Below are 25,606 nucleotides of genomic sequence, written 5' to 3' on the forward strand. Positions count from 1 at the left end.
TACATTTTTCGTTTTAGCTCAGTGTAAGCAAGGCACCTACTCATCAAATGGGCTTGAGACCTGCGAATCTTGTCCACTGGGCAGCTATCAGCCAGCGTTTGGTTCCCGGGGTTGCCTCGTATGTCCAGAAAATACTTCAACAGTGAAGAGAGGAGCCGTGGACATTTCTGCTTGTGGAGGTTAAGTCTTAGACATCGCTTTTTTCCCCAAGCCTCCTAGGTTCTACGCATGGAGGAGTGGAATCTTTTTAGCAAAACCACATGTCTACTGCATGCAAAGAATGTAAATAACTGTCTCTTTATAGAGAGTTTCCTTCTATTCGGCCAGTCAATACTTAAGTGTAAACACCCATAATATAAACACCGTGCTGGTACCGTTAGGAACACACAAGAAGCACAAGGCTTGGTCCCAGCCCTCAACATTTGTAACCATGTGGCCACATGATATGATAGAAATACATCTCAACTAGGAACTTAGATTCCTCGGGTTAAAATGAGGTCTTATCTAACGTTCCTTGAAACTCTAAAAATACAACCTCTGAATTGTAACGTTCATTCCCTACAGTTTGAAGATCTTCATGAGTGATTATCTGGCTGCACACTAGAATCATTGCACGTTTACATCAGTATTTTTAGAATACTGAAACCCAGTCTCTGCCCCCCCGGATATTCTGATTTAAGTTTTCTGGTTTTCTTCTGAAGTTCCCCCAGGTGATTCTAAAGTATGACTAATTTTGGTTCTCAAATGTCACCATGGAGGGTTTGTTAAAACATAGATTGCTGGGCCCCAGCCCCAGAGTTTTTAATTCAGCAGGTCAGGTGTGGGGCCTGAGAATTTGCATTTCTAACTAGTTCTCAAGTGATACTGATTCTGCTTGGTCCAGGGACCACACATTGAGAACCACTGGTTTAAATAGAAATATAAAGATTAGAGTTCTGTTTTTCAAATAGTTCTAACATCCCTACCAAGTACAGTTTTCCAGCAGTGAAAAAACTGGAAGCCATAAACAAAAGCAAAAGATGAAAACTTAGAATGACAGTGAAACTAGGTCTGACAGTCAAGGTCAGCCTATTGCCAGAAACTCCCATAAACTGCAATGACTTTGCAATTTCAGTGGAACTTTGCAAAAAATAAAAATTTGTTGGCCTCTCTCTGCTACATCACTGGGAACAGAACAAGCATGCCTGGCTAAAAGATGACTTTTTTTTTTTTTTTTTTTTTTTTTTTTTGCGTTATGTGGGCCTCTCACTGTCGTGGCCTCTCTCGTTGCGGAGCACAGGCTCCGGACGTGCTGGCCCAGCGGCCATGGCTCACGGGCCCAGCCGCTCCGCGGTATGTGGGATCTTCTCGGACCGGGGCACGAACCCGTGTCCCCTGCATCGGCAGGTGGACTCTCAACCACTGCGCCACCAGGGAAGCCCAAAAGATGACTTTTTAAAAAATTGTGAGTCCTCCCCATTCTTTATACCCTTACTGAAAAACCTAAGGTCTATGGCAATCTGAAAGTTTAAAGTCTTCCCTTACTGTGTGATGTTTTTAAGAAGCCAGTCTGCTGGTTCCCCATTCCCTCAAGCTACACACACATCCCATCCTCATTGCACCCCAATCATATATACATCTGCATCCACTTAGAGGCTGAGAGTCCTAGAAAACAGATGCTTAGGATGTTTGAGTGTGGTGGTAGGGAGGGGATGGAGCGTGTCCAGCATTGCTTCCTGGGAGTCGTAGTCCTCATAACTTAAGTGCTACAGGTAATACATACTGTGAGTTATAGGTTTTATATGCTCCATCGGGTTGACTCTCAGAATTTCACAGTAGATGAAAGCCTCTTAGACCAGAGGAATTGGGAGAGCAGTGTTCATCGACCTAATGTTTCACTGATGAGAAGAGAATTTAACTAGGACCTATTTGAAACTCAGAAACCACGTGTGTTGTGTAATACCAGCTGTGGATTTTTTTTTAATTAAAAGTCAAACAAAACCTCACATTATGGTTGAAAGAGATCTGCCAAAGACTCTATTATTTTGTCAGTATACAAGCTAACTATGGAAGAAAGTCTGCAGGAAAAAATCCTCTCTCTCTCTCTGTCTCCCTCTCTCCCTCCCTCCCTCTCTCCTTCCTTCCTTCCTTCCAACCACAAAAGCAACTAGGATTCTTACAGTGAAACAAGTTCATAGTTGATAAATTTTTATCCTTTAACTTTCCAAATAATCCTTGAGGTTTTCTAATAGCAAATTACTGCAATTAAGTAATTATAATTCCCAGGAAATCTCTAAATTTCTGGTAACTGTTCCATTTCTCCTAATATTTCTAGCATATGTTTAACCACAGTCCTGAGTAGGAACTGGTAATATTTGGTAATGACACTTTCCCCTACGGTGCTGGGTAAACACCATTTTACTTTTACTTTAAATTTAAATGTGTGTGAGTTCTAAAACAGTCCCTTATATATTTTCCTTAGTTTTCCCTTTTCTGTCCCTCTCTCCCCCTCCCCTTCTTTCTTTCTCTCCTTCTCCTCTTTTCTCTTTCTGTACTGATTTATGTTTTATGGGCATGTTGTACAGTTTATCTTATTTTTTGCTGACATATCACTTTTTGCCTCCTTTGGCCTGTTGAACTGAAAATATCATTAATAAATATAGCAGTTATCTTTAAGTATATTGCTATGTTAGCATAATGTAACATTCTTTATACATTTCACCGATTGTCACTTATTAGGATATTAGATAGTCTTGAGTCCTTGGTTACAAAAGAGCCTGAAATTTTCCATTTTTTAAAAAGGATTTTTATCAAAATAATTAATCCCACAAATGAGTTTTTGGTGATGGTGTTGTTTACATATGGTCCCAATAGAAGGAAAGGTTATTTGTGGCACAGGAGGATAACACTTCTTAGTCCAGCCCTGTAGGATGAAGTTAAAAGGAGGCTCAGAATAAGAGGCTTTGACTTTTGGCTTTGTCATAGGAAACCAATGGCTCCAAGGCTGTATTTATTCCTTTACACTATCAGGGGACAGACATGTGAGGTTACATTTTTCCCTGGTCATTTCAGTGCTTTATTTTTAATTCTATTTTGATATCACTTTTGGCATATTTGAATACTTTTTTTCTCTTTCTCTACAGTAGAAGAGGTGAGAAGAGTTTTGTTCCATTTGTCTTGATTTAGAAACCACAGTTTCTGTGGCCAAGGTTCAAAATGAAACTTTCTCACATCTTTTCTTATGACGTTAGTCCATTAGGAACTGTGTCATGTGTGTATGCATGTGTATTTAATACTGTACTGTGTACTAGATAGTGCTATTATTATGTATATGTTTATACATTCATATATTATATGTGTGTGTATGTATATGTGTGTGTGTGTGTGTATATATATAGGTACTGCATATATAAATTATATATTAAATGCTGATTATTCACTCTTGGAAAGTATATTTGTGATGACAACTGTCTGCCCTTGGAATGTAATTTAAACTAATTTCCACATGAAAGTTTATTTTACACTTTCTAGGTCAAAAAGCAAAGTACAGACATCACAACACGATGTTTGCTATTTTGAGATGCTAATTGGCTTAATTTTAATCTTAAGATTTTATTATTATTATGTCTTAGTATAATTTTTGACAATTATAGTATAATTATGTGCTACAACTGACAGTATAATTCTGTCAGTTTTTAGGGGCACAGTCTTTTTTTCTTTTTAAGATTTCTTTTTCTTCTTTTTAAGATTGTACTGAAAAAAGTTATATGGAAAAAAACAGTTTCATTCATTATAGCATCTTGGGTTTAAGTGGCAGCATTTATATTTCTAGCATATGATGCACACTCATAGATATCCTCTCAAACAGAAAATTTATACTTTTATCAGTGGAAGATCTATGCTTCCAGTTAACTAATTAGCTATTTGGAAGGTACCTTTTCCAAATAGACAATCATTTTTGGAAACTTGGGAATCAGAAAACCCATTTTAAACTCCTATAGGTTTATAATATGTTTGTGCAAAACCCTGTCTACATCTAGTAACAGAGTAGATTATTTTATTCTTGGTGAAACAAAGATACTTGTAGTTTAAAACTCTTCTTGAATATAGCAAATGTAGCCACCAGAAATTTTTTTTTCTAAATATGCATTAATATCTATGTTATCTTCTGCCATCTCTTGATTCAACTCTCTACTTTTTGTCAGTTGGGTACGTAAAAGAGCTCTTTTACAAGAGATTCGCCTGGCTCTTTTTGCTTAAGAAATTTGATCAAAGCGTCTTGAGATTACGACAGATGTGTTGTCATTTACTTCATGTTTATTGTCATACCAATAAAAAAGAGATGCCATCACTTGGAGTATCATGCTCCCTTGAGCCTCAAGTGTATCTCTAAATTTTTCAACCATATTGGTAATTATTTCTGCTATACTAATTTTTATTATCAAGAATCCAAAACCTAAATGATAAGTATGCTGATATCCTGAGTAGCTGTTTCCCTGTGTCCTGTCTTCTATACTTAATTTTATGCAGACAAGTCTTAATAGTTTTAGTAGTTTTCTCAGTTTATAATGGTTTCAGGGCTCACCCAAATGACTCCAGTTCACACACTCCACCTGAATTTGTCTATGGGTCACAGTCTAAAACCCCAACCCAAGGATTTAATCATGGGTGCTCTACCCCACTCTCCCTCTACCAGATGTAACCAAAATTTATGTTTGGGGCTGTTTTCTTATATTCCACCAAATCTTGGCAAGAGAATTTCCAATTTGGTTAAAAGATAATATTCAACTGCATGTTGTTTACGAAAAGCATGTCTAACCCAAAATGACATTAAAAGTTTTAAAAATAAAAGACCCCCAGTAAATAATAGACAACTCTAGAGGGGAAATAAAAATTTCTGGGAAACGTAAAAAATGCAACTTCATTTATCATCAAAATGCAAATTAAAATAACAGCGTGATTCCATTTTTACCTTCAAGTAGGAAAAAAGTAAATAATCATTTTGAAGGCTGAGCATGCAGTGAGAAGGGCAATTTCATACGCTGCCAATGGGACTGTAAATTACATTATTTAAACATTTGGGCATGACACATTTATGGCTTTAAATTGTCATATCTTTAGCTCTAACTACTCAACTACTCAAAGTCAAGTATTATCCCAAGGAAATAATCAGAGCTATATTAAAAAATTTATAGAGAAAATTTCATGTCAGCATTATTTATAATAGCAAACTAGTAGAAACGAGCTAAGTGTTCAACAGGAGAGGAAACGTGAGCTCAGTTATGGTCTGCCAATGAGATGTAACATTTTTCATTTGTTAAACACCATGTTACTTAATGATTTGGGGAATGATTTGCTTATGATATAAAGTTAAGTGGAAAAATCATAACACAATATTATACGGCCAATTCTGATTTTTCCTGAGTTGCTGTGTGTTGTTAAAGATGGGAAGGAAACAACAATACATTTATCTAGGTGATAAAATGGTCTGGGTATTAAGTACGTGCAAGGGAAAATATTAGCAATGCGATAGCTTTCTTATAACCAAAGCTTCTTTTAGAGGTAGGGTATACTACTAGGAAGCACAAATGATTTGTTCTTACTTTTGCAGTGCCTTGTCCAGTAGGAGAGTTCTCTCGTTCTGGGTTAATGCCCTGCTATCCATGTCCTCGAGACTACTACCAGCCCAATCCAGGGAAGTCCTTCTGCTTATCTTGTCCCTTTTATGGAACTACAACCATCACTGGTGCCAGATCCATCACAGATTGTTCCAGTAAGATGATATCCTTCATTTCTCATGTAACCCTGTGTTGGAGACTTTTGTTTATCTCTGCGGTAGCTTCAATTCTGAATATTACTATTTTCAGTGCCTTTGGGTGTCCGGATGTGTTAAACTATCCTTCTGAAGGTCTTTTTGATGACAGTGACTCAGAGATTCTTATTTTGGGAATGTCGAACTTGATAAATTCCAAATTTCTGAAAGTCTAGAATTTAATGACATAATTCCATCCATCTCTGTGCTCTCTTTATATTACTGAAACAAAATATATGTGGCTTTGCCCACTCTGAGAATCAGAATCTTGACTATGGGATTTAAATAGAGTCTGCTCCTAGAGAACAGACTTGTGGTTGCCAAGGGAGAGGGGCTTTTGGAGGAGGGGTGGAGTGGGAGGCTGGGATTAACAGATGTAAGCTGTTATATATAGAATGGATAAACAAGGCCCTACTGTATAGCACAGGGAACTGTATTCAATATCCTATGATAAACCATAATGGAAAAGAATTTTTAAAAAGAATGTATGTATTTGTATAACTGAATCACTTTGCTGTACAGCAGAAATTAGCAGTAAAACAACTATACTTCAATTTTTAAAAAAGAAAAAAAAATAGAGTCTATTTATTGGTAATATCTACTACACACAAATATGTTTTTCAGTTGTTTTCCCATAATTTTATTAGGTTTTAGTTCAACTTTCTCAGCAGCAGAGGAAAGTGTAGTTCCCGTTGCTTCTCCTGGACATATCAAAAAGAAGTATGAAGTCAGCAGTCAGGCAAGTCCATTTTATATTTATAAAATTTTCTCTAATGGAATTCTTGGAAAACAACTTGTCATTATACGTGTCCCACAGAGGAAAAACTACCAGAGTTGAAACTTCAAGTAATCAAGACTCATGAATATTATCAATGAATAATTACATTTGCTTATGACTTATAAAATGAACTTTCCAAAAATGCAGCATTAGAAGTTCTAAGTACCAGAAATGGGAATTTTTCCCAGCAATGTCTGGCACAGAGAATTGTAGATGTGGGGAGTCTTTTGATTTGCTAATAATTTACATGTACCATGTACCGTGAGCATAACCCATCATTTGAGTAAGGGCGTTTGGATTAACCAAAGGCCTTTTCCGATTAGCAGGAAGAGTTACTCAACTTTCATGAAAGTTATGTAAATTTTCTGCCAGCAAAAATAAAAATCATTTATTGGAGTAAGTTGTGGGTTTTTTAAAAAATAAGAAACATAACTCATAAAACTTTTCCATTTATTTTTTTGAAGACTAGTTAAGAATAATTATTTTGGGTGATTCAGCCATTACTCTGAATGCACCTTGCCCAATGTCATAATAAATTCCTTGGCTTTAAGTATTTTTAAGGAGGATAATGAAGTTATATTTCTTATTTTAACTTCCTACATCCAAACATACTCACTTATAACGGCTTCGTAAGTCATATTTGAAACTGCACGTAATGGACGCAGACACATTAGAATCCACTGGCTTACTTTTAAAAACGATGCACAGATGCCACTTCCACAGATTCCTGATTTAGCTGGTCTGGGTTGGGGCCTGTCCTTAGTATACTTTTTAAAATGCCTTAAATGGAGCCAGCATGTAGCAACACCGCCTGGGTTTATCAGAACGTCTCTCAAGCATAACATATGGCATATGTGCCCATATATGGCAGGTACCAGCGTTATGCAGGCAGCCGTTCAGCTGGACTCACCTGGAAACCAAAACCTGATGTAAACCTTCTAACTCCCTACTCAGAATTGCTTTGAAACAAATAGTGTTTTGTCTCTGATAAATTTCTTTTCTGCCACTGGTAGGTTTTCCATGAATGTTTCTTAAACCCCTGCCACAATGGTGGAACCTGCCAACAACTTGGGCGTGGTTATGTGTGTCTCTGTCCAACTGGATATACAGGTAACACAGAGGAATGCAAATTTTCATGTGTTTTTCATACAGTGTCATTGTGACTCGCAGTATCAAACTTTGAAACATTAAAAATAAACGCCATAAGATACATTAGACTGTATAATTGCACAGAAGTTTGGTTGAACAAGACAAACCAATAAGTGAAAAAAGCATACATATCTTACGAGTGACAGTTTTCTTTGCACGTTTTGGGGGAAGAATAAAGAATCATCTTCTCTATGAAAAGTCACATCATAACTCACGATTTAAATTGGGATACGGTTCCAGAGGCCGTGTCCAAGGTTGCATTCTAACACAAATTAAATGCATGACACTCAACATAGAGCAGATTGTCCAGCATAAACATTTTTAAACAAACTCCAGTTTCTCTCATTTGCTTCACATGAATGGAAGTTCTCATGAATGGCCATGATTTGTTGCTTGCTTTCTTTCTGGAAGCTGTGCTTAGAAACACAGCGTGGCTTTGAACTTGATTACATAGGAATTATGTAAGAATTATGTTTTCTTGCAGTTTGGTTCAAATTCCAGCTCAGTCCAGAAATATAATTTTTGAGGCGAAATGAACTATATCTTAAAAATTGCAGTTTATTTAAAATAATTTCCTGTTTTCTTCCAGAAATGCAGTTTTTACATTTTTTTTCGAGTTTTATGCCGCCAACATGAAGTGTTTTTAATGAGAAAGTGGTATTTAAATAATTCACCGCAAGATAAGCAAAAGAGAAGTTGGAAAACAAAATACAGAATGTTGTCATTCCACTTATTTCACCATGTGCATATGTGCATGTGTGTGGGTTTCAATTCTTATAAAAATTTCTGTCCCAACATTCCACAAGAAATAATGAACTTGTCCTAGAATTTTATAAGTGAGAGGTGGTTGAGAAAAGCATAATGTAGGACAATGATTCTCAAATTTTGACGTGCATCAGAACCATCTGGAGGACTTCTTAAAACACAGATTGCTGGAGCCCAATCCCAGAATTTCTGATTCAGTAGGTCTAGGGAAGTTGTGAGAATTTGCATTTCTGTCACATTCCCAGGGGATTACTGATATTGTTGGTCCAGGGACCACACTTTGAGACCCCCTGGTGCAGAAGAACCTGGGTTTCGGCAGAGCTAGCCCATAGAAAGCCTGTGTGCACCCTATGGGAAGATGCACCCCATTCTAGGATACCTGACATATGAGCTGAGGTCTGGCAGGATTTAGTCCCGCCACCCCTCCTCCGCCAAGTGGCCTTGGTAGCAAGTATATATGACTCTGTATTTTTCACTTTGGAATTAAACTAATTCCTGGCTCTATTTTATGCTTCCAGATTTCCCTTTTTCCCCCTCTACTTCTAACTTAGGATCTTTTGCTATCTTTTATGTATCCTTATAAGGATATCTTAAAGCTGTTTAGAGAGAGGTAATACCTTCATTAAATACTTAACTAGATGGTAGCTCTTAACAAATATTGCCCTTTCCTTCACCACCACCACTCCGTATAAATTCAGATTATCGGGATAATTATCTTTAAATGATCATGGTTCTGTTTCTGTTAATCCGCTCTTTGATTGACCTTCAGTGTCTGGTTTGCATTTTAGGCTTAAAATGTGAAACAGACATTGATGAATGCAGCTCACTGCCATGCTACAACAATGGAATTTGTAAAGACCAAGTTGGGGAGTTCATTTGTGAATGCCCATCTGGTTACACAGGTAAGGGGAAAGTTTCTCGTTCTTAGAATATTAACCCTTGGAATCCTTAAAATAATGAGTTACCACCTCACACCTGTTAGAATGACTATTATCAAAAGATAAATGTCCATCGATGGAGGAATGGATAAAGAAGATGTGTGTGTGTGTGTGGGTGTGTACACACACACACACACACACACACACACACACACACAATGGAATATTACTCAGCCATGAAAAAGAATGAAGTAATGTTATTTGCAGCGACATGGATAGACCTAGAGATTATTGTACTAAGTGAAGTAAGTCAGAAAGAGAAAGACAGATATCATAGGATATTGCTTATATGTGGGATCTAAAAAATACGGTACAAATGAACCTATTTACAAAACAGAAATAGAATCACAGATGTAGAAAGCAAACGGTTACCAAAGGGAAAAGGAGGGGGAGGGATAAATTGGGAGATTGGGATTGACATATAAACACTACTATATTTAAAATAGATAACTAATAAGGACCTACTGTATAGCACAGGGAACTCTACTCAATACTCTGTAATGATCTATATGGGAATAGAATCTAAAAAGAGTGGATATATGTGTAACTGATTCACTTTGCTGTACAGTAGAAACTCACACAACATTGTAAATCGACTATACTCCAATAAAAATTAATTAAAAATTAAGAGAGATGAGAGATAACAGTGCTGGCAAGGACATGGAGAAAAGGGGACCATTGTGAACTGTTGGTGGGAATGTAAATTGGTGCAGCCATTATGGAAAACAGCATGGAGGTTCCTCAAAAAATTAAAAGTAGAATTACCATACAATCCAGCAATCCCCCATCTGGGTATGCACCCAAAGGAAATGAAATCACTATCTCAAAGAGATATCTGTATTTTCACGTTCATGGCAACAGTATTCACAGTAGCCAATGGCCAAGATATGGAAACAAGCTAAGTATAAATCAAGGGATGAATGGATAAAGAAAATGTGTGATAGGTAGGTAGGTAGGTAGATACATACATACATATAGATACATAGATAGATAGATAGATATCATATATATAACATATATTGGAATATTATTCAGCAAATAATTGTATTTGGCAAAGAGCAAAATTTTTCACAAACATGTTAGCCATGGTTTCCAATCGTTTTGCTCTTACGCCTGAACAACTTGCTTGAAAACCGATTAGTCTTAAATTCCTTTCAGTTTTCTCCAGCTCAGATATTCTATGATTCTTTGCAGGTCAACTCTGTGAAGAAAACATAAATGAGTGTAGCTCCAGTCCTTGTTCAAATAAAGGAACTTGCGTTGATGGCTTAGCTGGTTATCGCTGCACGTGTGTGAAAGGATACACGGGTAAGATGTTTCCATTCTTCCTAGTTGTCACAGAGTTCTGTAAAGCCCCAGAAATCATTACATTTACGAACATTCCATATATATATATATATGTAATATTATGTAAGTTAATATTAATTTTCTGATTTTACAACTGTGCTGTGATTTCATAAGAGAGAGTCCTTATTTTTGAGGAAATTCACACTGAAGTATTTAGGGGTAAAAGGGCATCATTTCTACAATTTACTCTCAAACAGTTCAGAAAAATAATATGTTCCTGTACATGTGTGTATATATATATGTGTATATAGAGACAGAAAGAGAGAAAGAAGACGTGAGTTTATATGCTAAGACAAGCACTCAAGAAGGAACTGGAGTTAAATTATATAAAATCATATTGTGAATGGATGCTAAATAATAGAGTTAAAATATCTATCTATCTCCACTTAACTGATAAAGAAGAAGTCCAAAACAGAAAATGATCAGTGAAGGAAAGAGGCAAGGTCAAAGAAACAGAGGAACATTTTGAACTAAATTTGCTAGTTCCATTTTTTAACATTATCTCAATTAGATATTCATTGCTAATGTTCGTTTCAGAAAGAGGTAAGATTGAAAGAGCAGATTTTCAAAAACGCAGTCCTAAAATTATGTAGAAAAGCCAGAGCTTGTTGAAGAATGGCTGTGAAACCAGTTTGGTAGGCCAGTGGCTCCGCAGCCTCCATTCCTGTCCTTTAGAAGCAGCGTGCCCTAAGGAGGCAGCACCTTGACCCCAGTTTTCCCAAGGGGTTAACATGCGGGCTCCTTCTCGTCCTCATCCATCCCCAGGCCTACACTGTGAAACGGAAGTCAATGAATGCCAGTCAAGCCCATGCTTAAATAATGCAGTCTGTGAAGATCAGCTTGGGGGCTTCTTGTGCAAGTGCCCACCTGGATTTTTGGGCAACCGGTGTGAAATCAACGTGGATGAGTGTTTCAGCCAACCGTGCAAAAATGGAGCTACCTGCAAGGATGGTGCCAATAGCTTCAGGTAAAAGACTAAGTCTGGCTCCTTTCACTATTTTTATTATCTTAACTGTTCAGTCATCCTGCAGTCTTTCCAGAGTATTACTTTGAATTCCAAGTCAGCCCTTCCCAAATCCTAGCCCAAGGATAAGCTATGGTAGAATCAGCCTACCACCTGATGTTCTGATTTCCTAAGTCTTGGGTAAAGTCTATAATTTTAAAATAGACAACCTGTATGTGTTAAGTTCCCCAGTGATTCTGATGCACAGCCAGACTTGGAAACCACTGTTCTATACTTGGGAAGTCATAAAAGATGAAAGGAAGCACATTTATTCGGAAGCAAATGCAGAGGCACTGTACAAAACCCAGTTTTAAATGCTTTATATTTTAGCTGGAGTTTTCCCACTAGCTAAAATAGGAATTGTGCAATTCTACTGTCACAGCGCCATTCTACATTCTGTAACCATGGTTTTCAAACTTTTTTTTTTAGTTTAGTAACCCTTGTTTCAGGAGAAATCTGAGTGTAAACAAATAAAACAATAAAAGCTAAGCTTTTGGGGTTGAAAATAGTAGTGTTTGTGGGGAGAAAGACTCTGTCTTCCTGAGGCAGCTCTTAGGGTGCCAGTAGAAAGCAGTTTGAAAACCAACACTTTTTTTTTTTATTACTATCAAGTCTGCCCTATTCCATCCCCTTCCTCTTGCAGGATCTGTGGCTTCTGCAGTGCAAAAGACAGACTGGTATTACTTGCAAAATTTTAGGAAACGTTATTGCCCTCAACAAGCAACTGGTTCTGTAAGTTTTCAAAAGTTAAAAGCAAAAAAAAAAAAAAAAAAGAATTCTACCCCAGTTGCAACATTTCCCAGTACTTTTCCGGTTCAGCCCCCTTCCATTACCGTCCCCTAACAGAGCTAGGATACTATCTGGAAGAAATAGGAAGCCAGTTCGGCCAGTGAGACTTTCACTCTTAATATGGAAATGAGGTCTTAGCAGGGTAGCATCATCTTTTCGTGGGCTTTTTTATATCTTCTGGCATACAGCCCCTAACCATAGGCAATGAGAATTTCCAAATGAACAGCAAGAGTTCCAAACTCTCCCCAGGGTCCAAAACAATTGATGAATACCAAATTTGTCTAAATCCTAAATAACTAGAGGAAAAGTGAAGGTAAACCCTCCTAATTCAACAGGAATGTTAGTTGCCACCAAAGTGAATCTGTTTCATAGACAAAGATATTGAACTGCCATAATGATATCACACATGTACATATAAAGATGAGTGAAATTCTAGCCAAAATAGATTTACCCTCAACTACACAGAACTCCATAAAGATGCACGCCAATTCCAACTGAGATTTTCTTTTAAACCCCCAAATACCATTTATTCATATTATTGCCAATATCAAAGAGGTCCCCGTATAAACATGCTGGTTAACAATACTCACTGCATTTATTGGGCAGTTCCTTTTTAATTAAAAATATTTCAGACATACAGAAAATTACAAAGAATAACAAAAGTCATACACTCATCACAGTAATTATCAAACCTTAGCCTTTTGCCTTATTTGATTTATATCTTTCGTGTTTAAAAAAGCAAATTCTAAAGATAGATTTGGAGTCCCCCCAAATATGCATACATACACGCACACATGCACATCACCCACACATATTTCTCTTCTTCCCCAATAGTGATCACTGTCCTGAAGTTGGTTTATATCTTTCTCATTCAGACTTTATGTTTTACTATGTATATGACTTCATAAACAGCATATAGTATAGTTTGACATGTTACATTAAGTGGTATCATGTTATATGTATATATATATATATCCCTTTGTATTTTGGGTTTTGTTTTTTCACTCAATACTATGCATTTTCAAGACTGATACATTTGGCTCTAGTCTGCTCATTTCAACTGCTGATTAGTATTCCACTGAATGGTTATACCTTGGTTTATTTTCCCATTCACTTCTCCATGAACGTGTAGAATGACGCTGTTGTGAACACTTGTTATATGCGTCCTTGTGCACCTGGGCAGTAATCTCCTAGAGTTCATACTAGAAATGGACATACAGGGCTCTGGGAGTACAAACTCTCCACTTCCCTTGACATTGCCAAGTGGTAGTTGTACTCACTGAGATTTCCCATTTCATGACACCTTTGTCAACATTTGACATCATTAGATGTGTTCTCCATTCTGAGGGGTTTAAAGCGTTTGTTGCATACCACAGAGACTCTGTGGCATACTGATTAAGAATAAGCCACTAGACTGAGATCAAAGTCCTCCTCCAGCACTTAGTAAAAAGAGGACTCAGGCAAATTAGCCTCTCTGAGCCACGGTTTACTCATCTGTAAAGTACCTCATTGTTACAGAGATTGGATTAACATATGTGAATTTTTGTTTTTTGTAGCACTTCTGTGGGGAGAGAAATTCCCAATGTATGAATAATACTTCACCTTGACCAGAACTGCTTTATACTCTATTTTTGCTACTACAATATCTCAAATATACGTTGTCTTAAATAGGTTTCTTTGAATGAATTAAAAAAATAACAGTTAAAGCACTGTTTTAATGGGGAAAATATGTTTCAGCATTTCAGGGTTTTTTTTAAAAATTCAATTTAGTTAAATTGAAAAAAAAGAAAAAAAAAGGATTCACCTATTTTTCCCACCTCCCACTCCGTGTCTCTGGCTTATGTTCTATAAGCTTGGGGTGTGTGTGTGTGTGTGTGTGTGTGTGTGTGTGTGTGTGTGTGTGTGTGTGTGTGTGTACATATATTTAGATTCCACATATAAGAGAGATCATAATAGCACTTCAGCTTCTCAGAGTCTTTTGAGACAATGTTGTCATTGGGGACTGCTTCTAATGCCCTTTCTGCAACTATTCTGTTACAATAGTTTGTTTTCTTTCAGGTGCCAGTGTGCAGTGGGCTTCACAGGGCCACACTGTGATTTGAACATCAACGAATGTCAGTCTAACCCCTGTAGAAATCAGGCCACCTGTGTGGATGAATTAAACTCATACAGTTGTAAATGTCAGCCAGGATTTTCAGGCAGCAGGTGTGAAACAGGTATATATGAACTTAATGTTATTAATAACGATACTAACCATAATGATATAATAACAGTGTCAATTTTTACCTGCACTGAGCACCACCTATATACCAAAAACTATGCGAAGCATTTTGTACTCATTCTTCACAGCCACCCACTAGACTGGTTCATGTTATCTCCAGTAGCACAGGAGGCGAAGCTTAGAGATGTAAGGGAGAAATGGAGGAAATCTAATTTAGCAGAACTCTTCACATTCTGCGTGTTTAGAAAGGATGCTTTGAAAGGTCACTTAATTTAGAAGGTCAGAATCCATGGATATGTTTGAGAGTCAATGCTAAACTGCTTTCTCAGAGCACTGGAGTCTTTTAGCTGTAGGACTTTTGTTCTATTGAGTGGGATATGCAGGATTGGGGCTCATAAAATGGAGAGGAGCCCGAGCCCTGAACAGGGCTGGAGAGTTGCCCTTGCAGCGACCCCATCCTTCTCTCCTGCAGTATCAATCGCTCCACACATGTGCTTAGAGTCTCTCATCTTTAATGACTCCCCAACCCCACCTGTCCTTCCAACTATTCCCTGTTTCTCAGCTTCCTTTCACTGCTGAGTGCATTTCCTGTCTTAGATACTCATGGATGATTTTATTTAAAAGAATTTGTTAGGGACTGGTTGTCCAGTGGTTAAGACTTCGTCCTCCAACGCAGGGGGTGTGGGTTCGACCCCTGGTTGGGGAGCTAAGATCCCACATGCCTGGTGGCCAAAACAAAACAGAAAACAGAAACAATATTGTAACAGATTCAATAGAGACTTTAAAAATGGTCCACATTTTAAAGTGGTCCATATATATGTATACATGCCACATCTTCTTCATCCATTCATCTGCTGATGCATATTGAGGCTGCTTCCATGTCTTGGCTATTGTAAATAGTGCTGCTGTGAACATCGGGGTGCGTCTATCTTTTAGAATTAGAGTTTTCTCCAGATATATGCCCAGGAGTGAGATTGCTGGATCATATGGTAACTCTATTTTTACTTTTTTGAGGAACCTCCGTACTGTTTTCCGTAGTAACTGCACCAATTTACATTCCCAACAGTACAGGAGGGTTCCCTTTTCTCCACACCCTCTCCAACATTTATTATTTGTAGACTTTTTAATGATGGCTCTTCTAACTGGTGTGAGGTGATACCACATGGTAGTTTTGATTAACATTTCTCTAATAGTCAGCGATGTTGAATATCCTTTCACGTGTCTGTTGACCATCTGTATGTGTGCTCATACTTTCTTATTTGTTGCAGAACAGTCTGCAGGTTTTAACCTGGATTTTGAAGTTTCCGGCATCTATGGTTACGTCCTGCTGGATGGTGTGCTTCCATCCCTCCGTGCTGTAACCTGCACGTTCTGGATGAAATCCTCTGACACCACCAACTATGGGACGCCAATCTCCTATGCACTCGAGAATGGCAGTGACAATACCTTCCTTCTAACCGATTATAATGGGTAAGCAGAGGTGTCAGGAGGGCTGTGCTAGGACTTATCCTGGCACCAAGTTAGAACTGACAAGGGGGTTGGAGTGGTGGGGGGGGTGCGGGGTCAGCTGTGCCGGCAGAACAGCAGGGTGACAGTAATCAGAGCATCTGGACAAGTCCTATAAGGAGGCAGAGTTTCAGTGGTATCGCCTTATACGTGTATTGTCTTTTGCTATTTGCTAAGTGTTTTCTTATGTATTATTTCATTTGAGCTTCACAATGACTTGAGGAACTGATGCCCCTTAAAAGGTAAAATGAAGTTTCAGAGAAACTAAACGCTTTGCCCCCAGGTCTCACACCCTGGGAGTGGCAGAGTTAAGTGTCAAACTGACTTTTCAGACCAGTGCTCCTTTATTTACATATCAGAGCGGCCAAGAGTCAAGAGATTTCAGTGGCACTGTTGACCCCTGGGAGACACTTGTATTGAATAGAATCCGTCTGTAATCTCAGGTGTGCAAGATGACGTTCCTCTGTGTCTTTTTGGATCAGTTCATTCCAAATGCAGAACCCCATCCCTCTGGGCAAGTCAGCCCCGGTTGTTTCTCTGATTTCTTTCTGCTGACTGCTTCTCCTGTCTTAGATGCTCACAGATCATCTAAAACCCACAGAGTTTTGCTAAGGAGTCACAGACTCAGGCAGGGCTCCCGTCATTGGTCATCTGTCGACCCTGCTGATCAGTGAGCCATCCACTGCCTCAGCCTCTGTGGTCCTTTCAGAACTACTGCTCTTCGCCGCACGTGGAGTCCTTGTCATGGCTGAGAGTTTACGCCTTCGGTCTAGAGAGATTCTGTGATGCACCACGTGGCCTTTTCCTCCCACATCCTCCCAAATGTGTGGCCTTTTGCTAGTGAGCAGGTTGCAGGCTTCAGGGACCCACTGAGCTCTCTTTCCTCTCGTCAATCCGTCAATCCGTGAGATTCTCACTATTCTGGTGGGAATCTTCCCATCCTCAAACCCCATTCTTCTTAATGGACTTGAACGTTCAGAAACAAAATCCCAAGAAATTTGCAAAATCCTCCCCTGAGGCAGAATGTGTAGAAAGAGAAAACCTGTCGCCTGCTTGAATTGGGGGAGGAAAATGGGAAAACACAGAGGGGAGACAATTCACGTTTTATCAATAAAAATATTTTTTCATACACATCTTTGAATAGGGGCTCAGAAGAGGCTGGCAGAGTCAGTCAATGAATTCTTACCTTCTTTATCAGTTTTCCCTAGTCTCTTCTTTTTCTCCATGTGCTTTTGAAAATATTTTACTTTTAACTGCTGGTTAACTTTGGCATTCCTCTAAGCGACATGGTTGTTGGAACCCTCTTGTGTTTGGTCACCTCTGTTTAGTTCCAATTATTCTTTTCTTTGGATCGATATACTTCGTCTGCCATGTGACTGTTTTGGCAACAGAGAGGTAGGATTGACTTCCTATGAGATCTCTGAAGTCTGTTCTGAGGTGTAGGAACGTACATCCTAGAGGAAGGAAGCCAGACTGACATTTACATAGCTCTCATTCCTTCTGTTCTTGACTCAGTCTCTCCAGGATAGACAGTTGGTGAATTATCTCAAGTTGGACTGACTTCTTTCAGCTCATCCTGAGACTTTTTCCTACCCCTCAGTGTTTCAGAAACACAAACCAGTTTTCCGTGAGCTACAATAAAGAGTAATTAGTAATCAAATCTGCTTCTATGAAACATGGCTGAAATGGCGAAAAAGAAGTAGCGGTTTTACCCGAAGTGCTTTACCCACAAAAAAGGAAAGATAGTAACATGCCCCACAGATGGGATTACGACATATGACTGATGACTGTATCCCCTGGAATCTTTCTGCAGCTGGGTTCTTTATGTGAATGGCAAGGAAAAAATAACAGACTGTCCCTCGGTGAATGACGGCAGTTGGCATCATATTGCAATCACTTGGACGAGTGCTGATGGAGCCTGGAAAGTCTATATCGATGGGAAATTATCTGACGGTGGTGTGGGCCTCTCTGTTGGTTCGCCCATCCCTGGTATGTCTTAGCAAAAGGAATATAATTCCATCTGATGCTAGAGGCGGTGGTGCTTTGATGAACATCAAGTTTGCTAAGTTCTCTCTCCCATGTACCACCCCCTGATTATCCTGACTGTGAATTATTAGAAGCGTTTCCTAGGTGAGCTGTGTGACTCTGTAAGAAATGCCTTCGGGGTGTATATTAAGACTACCAAGATGCGTGCTGAAGTAACAGTGGGTGGTTACTAAACTGTCTTCCAAGGAGAAGATTAATTGCTGGTGTTTTTTGTTGGTTGGTTTTGTTTGTTGTTTTTATTTTAGGTTTGGTTCGTGCTCAGTATACACGTAGATCCAGAATTCAAGCTGGGGCACTGCTAATAGCTATCCATCTTTTAGGCCCTTTCTCTGATAGAACTCAAACTCTCTTCTAAAAATACTTTTAAACAAATATTTAGAGAGTTTTGTTTGAAGGAATGCAAAAGTATTCAATGTTCCAGTGTTCTCAGCATTGTACCTGGCAATAAGCCTGCACTATCTAGGTCCTTCCGTGACACATGTCATATGAGGAGGAATGGCTGGAGGTTCTCTGTAGTAAATAAGGAAACATTAAAAGCGTTTCTGCAGGAAGTGGCATCGTCCTGGGAAGTGGGGTGGTGTGTTTAATTTAGAGTATTCTTGTTTCTAACCCTCCCTTCTCTGGGTGGTGGGATTGCAGGTGGCTTTTATTTTTCTTCCTTATTCTTTTCTGATATTTTCATAATGAGCATTTATTTCACTGATGGTAAAAAAAAAAGAATATTTCTATCTCAAAAAAAAAGGAATATTTCTATCTCAAAAGAAAATTACATCCTAATAGAAGAGTGAAAGTAAGTTAAAGGCATAGGAAAATAAAACAAGGGAACTGTAATAGTAGCCACCCAAGGAGATTGTTGTCTGACCATAGCAATAAGAATGAATTACTGTCCATAAATATTGCAGAGCTCCAACTGACAGACCCTAGTGAATGACTGACTGCAGTTTGGGTGACCAGATTTATTGGAGGGTCTGTTAGCTGAGATAGGAATTCTCTCGGGAAAGGACAGTTATCGGAGCAGGAATCAGGGGTGGGGGAAGATTCTGTATTTGGTTTTAGGCATATTGAGTTTGAATTTAATCCCAGGAATACGTGCAGCTACAAACATAGGTTGATACCACTTTATATCAAATTGAGAGTTGCTTTTTAGTGGTAAGATATGCTTGGCAAGGATTCAGCATGGTGAATGTTCTTACAGAGCCCTGGAGGGTGTGAAAACTGATCCCGACTTTCTGGGAAACAATTCAGAAACTTTCATCAACAGCCTTAGAGAAACCCTTTGCACGCAACCAACAATTCACTACCAGGAATCAATCGAAAAGAAAGAATCAATGATCTGGACAAATATCTACGTATCAATTTATCTATCTCAGTGTTATCTTAGTACCAAACCTGGAAACAACCCCGATATCCAATAAGGAGTGGTTGTTAAGTTAGTTAATGAAGAAAATTATGGATCGTTGTGCATTCACGTGATAAAATAGCTATTAAAACTCATGAAATGAGAACATGTTCAAGAAGAAAAGCAAGCTTCCAACGTCATATGTAGTAGGCTCCTGTGTTGTGTGTTTCAAAATCTCTCTCACACACACATACTAAACAAAATAATTAAAAGAATATAGAACCTAGAAAGAAATACACAAAATGTTAAATGATTGTAGAAGGGTAGAAGGAATTCTTTATACTTTTTTTTTCAAATTTCCTTCTATGTGCATGTATTAATTTTAATGATTAATTTTGTAAGAAAGAGGCGTAGGTTGGGAAATCATGAATGAGGGCTCTATAGACATGGATTGGCAGGAGTGAGGTCAGATAGGGGGAATAGCTGAAGGAAGAAGAAAGGAGGCTAGGGTGGAATGCTGGGTGCATCAGAGTCTAAGAGGCAGGCAGGGAAGGGAGACTGGGAATGAGCAGAAAGGTTCAAGGAGAACCAGGAGAGGCTGCTGTCATGGAAACCAAGTAGAATCAGTCGGGCTCCTGGCAGGAAACACACAAGGAGGGTAACTGAAGAGTTTCATGAAGAGATTGTTTTCAAAGTTGTGGGCATGCTTGAGGACCAAGATGTGGTAGTAAAACACACCATGACTAGCAACAATGGAAAATCACAAGAGCTGGACATGAATTGACAAGGATGGGGAGTTGTCGCCAGAAAGCAGGCAAACCTGCAGTGATGGGGAGAACTCACCCAGCGGGAGCGATGATGTGAGAGCGACGAAAGCAACCCCTACCATCTGCTGCCTGGGAGAAAGGTATCCAGGGAGTTAAACTTCTCTCTCATCCCACTTTCTTACCTCTAATTGGTCTTTCCATTGGCCAAACGGAAGCCAGAGGGCCGAGGAAACCAGTTGGTGTAGTCCATAGGTGTCAACCTTGGGGACACAAAGCAGAGTGGAGAAGGGGGAAGGGTAGTTCTGGAGGGGCAAACACAGACCATCAAGTATGCCAGGAAGGGCAGTTTAATAGAATGAAATGGTTAATAGGTGAATATTGAAGAGTTTCCATTGGATTTTGCAATTAGGTGGCCACTGGAATGTTCCTTGGAATTGATGATAGAACTTTAATCATTGTAAGCTGAAGAATAAAAAGATGAAGAGCAGCTCCTGGTAATCTGTCATGGAGGGTAATTTCCTAGAACAAAGGAGGCGAAATAGGACTTAGCTATTTTGTTGACATAAAATATTATATGCTTATATATGTATATATCTAGTTTTATAGTTAAATATATATAGAGCCAATATAATACTCGAAATTCTCTTTGACCATTTCTTAAGTTGGTATATAAAATATTGAATTCATCTTACTGATAAATCATGCAGCAAATGTAGATCATTTAGCTTGTCAATAACTTTCCCTGATACATTTATATAGGCTGTGCCTTCATTAAGTTAGCATTTTAGAAATAACGATCAGGCCAGTTTTCCTCCTTTTTTCTCTCCTTTCTCTTTAGGTGGTGGTGCATTAGTTCTTGGGCAAGAACAAGACAAAAAAGGAGAGGGATTCAACCCAGCTGAGTCTTTTGTGGGTTCCATAAGCCAGCTCAACCTCTGGGACTATGTCCTGTCTCCACAGCAGGTCAATTCCATTTTCAGTGTATGACAGTAATGAGATGCAAAGGTACAAACCTAGTACAAATGTGCACAGCCTAACGATGCCATATCTTATTGACACCTCTGAGTTTCCGGAACTTACCACCGATATCATTTGATGTTATGGTCGTAGACTAAGCCAGGCAGAGATTATCTACAGTAACTTTCAGCGAATCTCCTTTTCAATCTCTTGGTGATGTTTTACAATTTTATTGGACATGATTGTTTCATAAAATCTTGTGGTTTCAGAGCTAGAAAGAATCATAGAGAAGACTACTTCCAATCCCTCTGACTAAAGAAGCAGAAATTTAGGGCTGGCACAAGATTACACACAGAGAGTAACAGCTGGGCTAGTGGTTGAAACCAGTCTGCAGTCCAATGGCCTGGGTTCAAATACGAGTTTTACCACGAACTCACTCTGATGATTTTGAACGTGTTACCCCATCTCTGTGAGCTTCAGTTTTCTAATCTATGAAGGATAAATAGAGCTGCCTGTGGGGTTTTGGCAGGATGGAACAAAATCCTGCATGTAAGATTGAGACACTGTTTGGCACGTGCCTGCTCTTGTCATTATAGCGGCAGAACTTGCCTAAACCTCAGCCTTCTCAACTCCAGATGAGAGATAGAAGACAGGAGACTGGAAAGGGAGAGCCCCTATAACACCTGAATACACTGCAAAGTTTTAGACAAGAAATTCTATAGGTGGAATTTGAGAATTCCAGTTACAATGAAATATTTGGGAAAAGGAATGATGGGGGTGGAGGAGAGAGAGGGAAGGAAGAGAATTTTCCTTTGCCCCTGAAATCACACTCTACACCCAGAAGTCTGCTTCCCACCACTGCCCTCCACACTTCTGTGAAGGTTTTCAGTAGGAGATATAATAACTCTGTCTTCCTGAAAAAAAGTGAGGTTTATCTAAAGGTGTGTTTTTAAACTTTCAGGTGAAATCGCTGGCTTCCTCATGCCCAGAGGAACTCAGGAAAGGAAATGTGCTCGCCTGGCCTGATTTCCTGTCAGGAATTGTGGGGAGAGTGAAGATCGATTCCAAGAGCTTATTCTGTTCTGGTTAGTTTCCTTCTTCCATAGACTCTGCTGTCTCTTGACTACTCCGGGATTTTCTAGCAAAAGAAGACATTTGATTCTCTATTGGTCAAGTAGTATATGTCTGCCAGTTTATTGTTTACCTAGTAATTCATTTTACCCTACCTTCATCCGAAGGATCTATTATTTTTTAATAGTTAAATACATTCTGAGTAACAGGGTACAAAATAATTGTGCAGGAAACTTAAACAAAGGTAAAATAAGATAAGGAAAATAGGATGAGAGGAGGGATATAGTTAATTTTTTAAATGCCCCCCCCCCGAAGTCCCATCCTCCTGTTTGAGATGGGGTACTCTCTCGGCTCTGTACTTCCTAGCTGTCATCTAGGGGCAGGTGGCACAGAGAGAAAAGAAATGGATGTTAGGATCCACATACTGAATAGTCAAACTCTGAATGATCAAAAATGCCTCCTAAAATTCCGTGTGTTTAAACAAGTTTCTGAAGGTATCCTAGAATTCATGTTTTTGGATAACTCATAAGAACATTTTATTAACTCTAAAATACTATTTTTTCCTTAAAAAATATTCAGCAGACTTCTGCTGGAAGAGGGAAAGTTGTTTGTTGACTCCAATAGTTTTTTTTCCAGAAATTTTGCCTGCCAGTGATCTGGTTACATGTTATCTTGTTTTAATGTCAATAGAGTGGCGCTCGAACGCTGGTACAACATATGATTTGAAACCCTTAACCTGGTGATGCTGCCACTGTGTTACTGACAAGCTCTGAACCTGCATTCTCTGCCCTCAGATTGCCCACCTTTAGAAGGATCCGTGCCTCATCTGCGAACTGCATCAGGAGACGTAAAGCCAGGCTCCAGAGTCAGTCTGTTCTGTGATCCGGGCTTCCAGATGGTCGGAAACGCCGTGCAGTATTGCCTGAATCAAGGACAGTGGACACAGCCACTGCCTCTCTGTGAACGTGAGCTGCCTTCATTGAAGGCGTTTCAGTAGCTCTTGAAAAATGCTGGAACCCTAAGAACACTTTTCAGGAATGCTAGATAAAAGTGAAATACTGCATATGCATAGTAGCCAATATAGCAGATATTCATTGAATACTTCCCTTGTATAATGAAGTGTGCTGGGCACCATGAGGGAGGTGGGAGATGAGGATCCAAAGAGCCCACCACTTGTGAAGGCACCCGGGTGACCCAAGGAACTGGATGGAGGGAAAGACAGGTGTGAGGGCTGGAGCCCAAAGGGAGATGGGTCACTGCTGGGTGGGAAAACGGGAATAGATCTCTTAAGTTGGCTACACCCAGTTATTCATTTATTCAACAATTTTGAAAGTACCTGGTGTGAGTGTGTGCTGGACACTGAGCTAAGTTCTGGAGATGCAGCAGTTGGAGAAAAAAGTCTCTCTTCTTTTGGAGTTTACGTTGTAGTAGGAGAGACAGAAAGTAACAAGTAAATATAATATTATTTATTTATAGTAAATAAGAACAGCAAGGGCCAAAAGTAAAGGCTCTGAAGAAAACTAAAGCAGGGTAGGGAGATATAAAGTGACAGGGTTGAGTGGAAGCAGGACTGCTGTAGTAGATAGGGTGTTCAGAGAAGTTCCTCCAGTGCATCTTCTTCTACCTGATATATCATATATTTATCTGTTTCTTGTGTCTCTTCTCTGACTAGATAGTACACTTTATAAGGCAGGGATTTTGTCTGTTTGGTTCATTACTGCAACCTCAGCATCAGGACAGTGTGTAGCAGGTAGCAGGCTCTCCATAAATACATTTTTAAATGAATGAATTGCATGCCTACTGTGAGCCAGACGCTCTGGGCACAGGTATGGCTGTAGCCTGTCACCACTCCTAAGCGTTCTCAGTCTAATGTTCGTGTGCAATGAAAAGTGCATGCTTAATTCAACTACAAGTTTAATATAAGTAAAATGGGACTTCCCTTGGGGTGCAGTGGTTAAGAATCCGCCTGCCAGTGCAGGGGACACGGGTTTGAGCCCTGGTCCGGGAAGATCCCACATGCCACAGAGCAACTAAGCCCTTGCGCCACAACTACTGAGCCTGCGCTCTAGAGCCCACGAGCCACAACTACTGAGACCACATGCCACAACTACTGAGCCCGCGTGCCTAGAGCCCGTGCTCCGCAACAAGAGAAGCCACCTCAACGAGAAGCCCGCGTACCACAACGAAGAGTAACCCCCGCTCGCCTCAACTAGAGAAAGCCCGCACGCAGCAATGAAGACCCAGTGCAGCCAAAAATAAAATAAATAAATACATTTATAAAAAAATAAATATAAATAAAATGTTCATTGAGTATGTTGCTCCTAATGTAGTTGTCGCATTACAGGCATTAGCTGTGGGGTGCCACCCCCTTTGGAGAATGGCTTTTATTCAGCCGAGGACTTCCATGCTGGCAGCACAGTGACCTACCAGTGCAACAATGGCTACTATTTGTTGGGTGATTCAAGGATGTTCTGTACGGATAATGGGAGCTGGAATGGCATTTCACCATCGTGTCTTGGTGAGATGAATCTTGGCAATTACTGTGTGCATTTAATTACTGCATGCATTTAATTACTGTGTGCATTTACTCTAACTCTGTGGGAGACAATTATCCCAAATTCCTGAGGCTTTTATGGCATGCCTTTGTTAATTTCATCTCATCCTAGTGAGCTCTGGGCAAGCCATAGTGACAAAGCAGCTATCCATAGACATGCCAAACATGTTTTAAATTTTTACCAGGCTCAATATTAAGAATATTTATTTCTGTTCTTCTACTTATTCACCTATAAACTGGGGAAATAATAGCTTTTATTGTAGATCTGCAGTGTGATTATGACTATCATATCTAAATTTCGTAACAATATATATCAATATCTAGTGTGATGCATTAAATGATATGTAATTATTTAAAAGTAAAAACAGATGTTTGCTACATAAGACAGATCCATCAACTGTACTATCTGTAAACTGTCTTCATTTTAGATGTTGATGAATGTGCAGTTGGGTCAGATTGTAGTGAGCACGCTTCCTGCCTGAATACAAATGGATCCTACATCTGCTCGTGTATCCCACCCTACACAGGAGATGGTAAACACTGTGCAGGTAACTAGGCTATGTGTAATTGGGAAGTCTAGTTCAA

General features: G+C 39.2%; 1 protein-coding gene across 1 annotated transcript in view; it reads left to right on the plus strand.

The window, feature by feature from the left end:
- Positions 1-25,606, plus strand: part of SVEP1 (sushi, von Willebrand factor type A, EGF and pentraxin domain containing 1) — a 185,630-nt gene that overhangs the window by 104,629 nt on the left and 55,395 nt on the right. The window contains exons 19-33 of the mRNA XM_067743688.1: positions 18-179; positions 5,591-5,752; positions 6,439-6,530; positions 7,583-7,679; positions 9,272-9,385; positions 10,616-10,729; positions 11,534-11,735; positions 14,619-14,776; positions 16,050-16,251; positions 18,101-18,276; positions 21,278-21,402; positions 22,358-22,481; positions 23,262-23,432; positions 24,812-24,985; positions 25,450-25,569. Of these exons, the coding sequence (XP_067599789.1) occupies positions 18-179; positions 5,591-5,752; positions 6,439-6,530; positions 7,583-7,679; positions 9,272-9,385; positions 10,616-10,729; positions 11,534-11,735; positions 14,619-14,776; positions 16,050-16,251; positions 18,101-18,276; positions 21,278-21,402; positions 22,358-22,481; positions 23,262-23,432; positions 24,812-24,985; positions 25,450-25,569 (2,193 nt within the window). The remainder of the gene's footprint in view (positions 1-17; positions 180-5,590; positions 5,753-6,438; positions 6,531-7,582; positions 7,680-9,271; positions 9,386-10,615; positions 10,730-11,533; positions 11,736-14,618; positions 14,777-16,049; positions 16,252-18,100; positions 18,277-21,277; positions 21,403-22,357; positions 22,482-23,261; positions 23,433-24,811; positions 24,986-25,449; positions 25,570-25,606) is intronic.

The sequence above is a fragment of the Pseudorca crassidens genome, chromosome 7, assembly GCF_039906515.1.
Source record: "Pseudorca crassidens isolate mPseCra1 chromosome 7, mPseCra1.hap1, whole genome shotgun sequence".
Taxonomy (NCBI): domain Eukaryota; kingdom Metazoa; phylum Chordata; class Mammalia; order Artiodactyla; family Delphinidae; genus Pseudorca; species Pseudorca crassidens.